This window comes from Galeopterus variegatus, unplaced genomic scaffold (assembly GCF_000696425.1).
Source record: "Galeopterus variegatus unplaced genomic scaffold, G_variegatus-3.0.2 Scaffold3385, whole genome shotgun sequence".
NCBI lineage: Eukaryota > Metazoa > Chordata > Mammalia > Dermoptera > Cynocephalidae > Galeopterus > Galeopterus variegatus.
The window spans coordinates 72,996-75,140 of NW_007729496.1; the positions used below are offsets into that span (position 1 = coordinate 72,996).

Genomic DNA, 2,145 nt, shown 5'->3' on the forward strand with positions numbered 1-2,145 from the left:
AAAAAAATTTATCATTTTACTTGAATGAACACAAAAATCTTCCTATCTTTTTTTAGAAGCCTCACAGTAGTACATGTTTAAACTTCTTGAAGTTATTTCAAAACTGTCTTTCATCCTGCTGAGTTCAAGTCACCTTCTCACATGGGATTATTTTCTATTTCAGGTATAAGCTTGAAAGTAAAAAAAAAAAAAAAATAGGCTCTGAAGAGAAAGTGAAACAGACGGGTTTTTTCACATTCTATGTGTATTGTCATGGAAAATTCCAGTGTTACTTATATGACAGTAGATACATATTTGGAGACTATAATCTATACCATTTTCATAGCTGAATATGTATATTCTTACTTGAATAATTATTATAATCTTGTTTCTAAGGTATGAAATAATGAATTTCAAGGAAATGGGAAAAGATTATTTTGATTACATCAATGTTGGAAGCTGGGACAATGGAGAACTAAAAATGGATGATGATGAAGTATGGTCCAAGAAAAGCAATGTCATCAGATCCGTGTGCAGTGAGCCATGTGAGAAAGGCCAGATAAAGGTAAAAATGGTGTCCATGTTTCTTTAATTTTTGTTGTAAATTAAACAGTGTTAATTATCATTGGCTATTTTTAAAAATTTTAAGCTTCTAATGTCAGAAATTGTGATTTTTGCTTTTTTCTCATTAATTCTGTATGAGATCTAGCATGCAACCCACAATAGTTTTAGTAGTTGGTCTTACTGAACCAATTAATGAGTCACATTTTCCCACATTTAATGCTCATGCAAGGAATAAATTGTTCACATTTGGAAAGCACATTAATTCTCATTCATTTAATAGACATCTATCAAATGCTTATTAACATTAGAGTTAATATTAAGGGGGTAAAAATAAATCAGACAGCCTATATTGTGAGAGATTTATAATCTAGATGAGGAAAAATATCATGGGCACAGATAAGCAATATTATGTAAAGAATGATGACTCCTTTAAGAAAGAAGAAAGGGGACTACATAAATTCATACAAAAGAGAGAGAAGGATTTCTTCTGAATAAAATGTCAAGCACTGGACCATACAAAATGGGTATGATTTCAGAGAGAGCTCATTTATGTAGAGGGAACAGTAACAGGAGAAGTGTAGAAGTGGTAGATTGCAGACCATTTTGCACCACCAGTGAATAATCTAGGGTGCATTGCTCTAAATGACTAGTATGAAAAAGAAAGTTGAAATGATAGGTTGGAGCCAGACTGTGGAGTTTTGAATGTCATGCTAAATAGACTGAATTTCATTTTTATTAAACAGGAGTCAGGGAATAATTTTGACCAAGATATTGATGTAAGTAAGGCTGTGATAAGTGAAGATTAGTGAATAGTTATGAAACATAAAAAAAGAAGGAAGAGACAACTCAGAAGCACACTATGGATGGTGGCAAGGGCTCTGAATTAGAAAGAAACAGTGAGAATGAAAAGGGGCAGGGGATATATTGGGGAGGGAAATTATACAGGTAGACTCAATCTGTCCTGGCTACCCATTAGATATTGGGTCGGAGAAAAGAAAGAAGTCCAAGACAATCAACTGCAATTCCAAGTAATATAACTAAAGGGTACCATTGTCAGGAATAGAAAAATGGGATGGTTTTAGAGAAAAGGCAGTGAATTAGTTTGGGGACATATTTGTTTGAGATAGTTAGCCAGAGATGGAAAGTATTAGTCTAAAACAACAAGAAACAAGGCTGAAGATACAGATTTAGGAATTAATTAAATAGAAATTAAGTTGAAGCTGTTAGAGTTGGCAAAATTGCTGAACCTGAAAGTGTCAAGGAAAAATAAATGTGAACCAAGAATAGACCTTGGAGAATATATGCTTTTAAAGTATAAAGGAGGGTACAAAATCACATCTAGGTAGGAAAAATAAGTTCTAGTGGTTTCCAGTAGTGCTAGGATCTGTAATTAATAATAGATTATTGTTTGTCTTCAAATGACTAGAAAAGAGGAGCTCAAATGCTCTCATCACAAATGATAAATTTTTATGATGATGAATACGCTAATTGCCCTGATTGATTATCACACATTGTATACATCTATTGAAATATAACTCTGAACCCTATAAATATGTATGTTTAATACATTTAAATTAAAAAGTAAATTTTAAAAAATGTGTA

The 2,145-nt window shown here is 32.2% G+C and overlaps 1 protein-coding gene across 1 annotated transcript in view; it reads left to right on the top strand.

The window, feature by feature from the left end:
• Positions 1-2,145, top strand: part of GRM5 (glutamate receptor, metabotropic 5) — a gene marked incomplete at its 5' end in the record, with an annotated part of 143,606 nt that overhangs the window by 53,128 nt on the left and 88,333 nt on the right. The window contains one exon of the mRNA XM_008584858.1: positions 376-544. Within this exon, the coding sequence (XP_008583080.1) occupies positions 376-544 (169 nt within the window). The remainder of the gene's footprint in view (positions 1-375; positions 545-2,145) is intronic.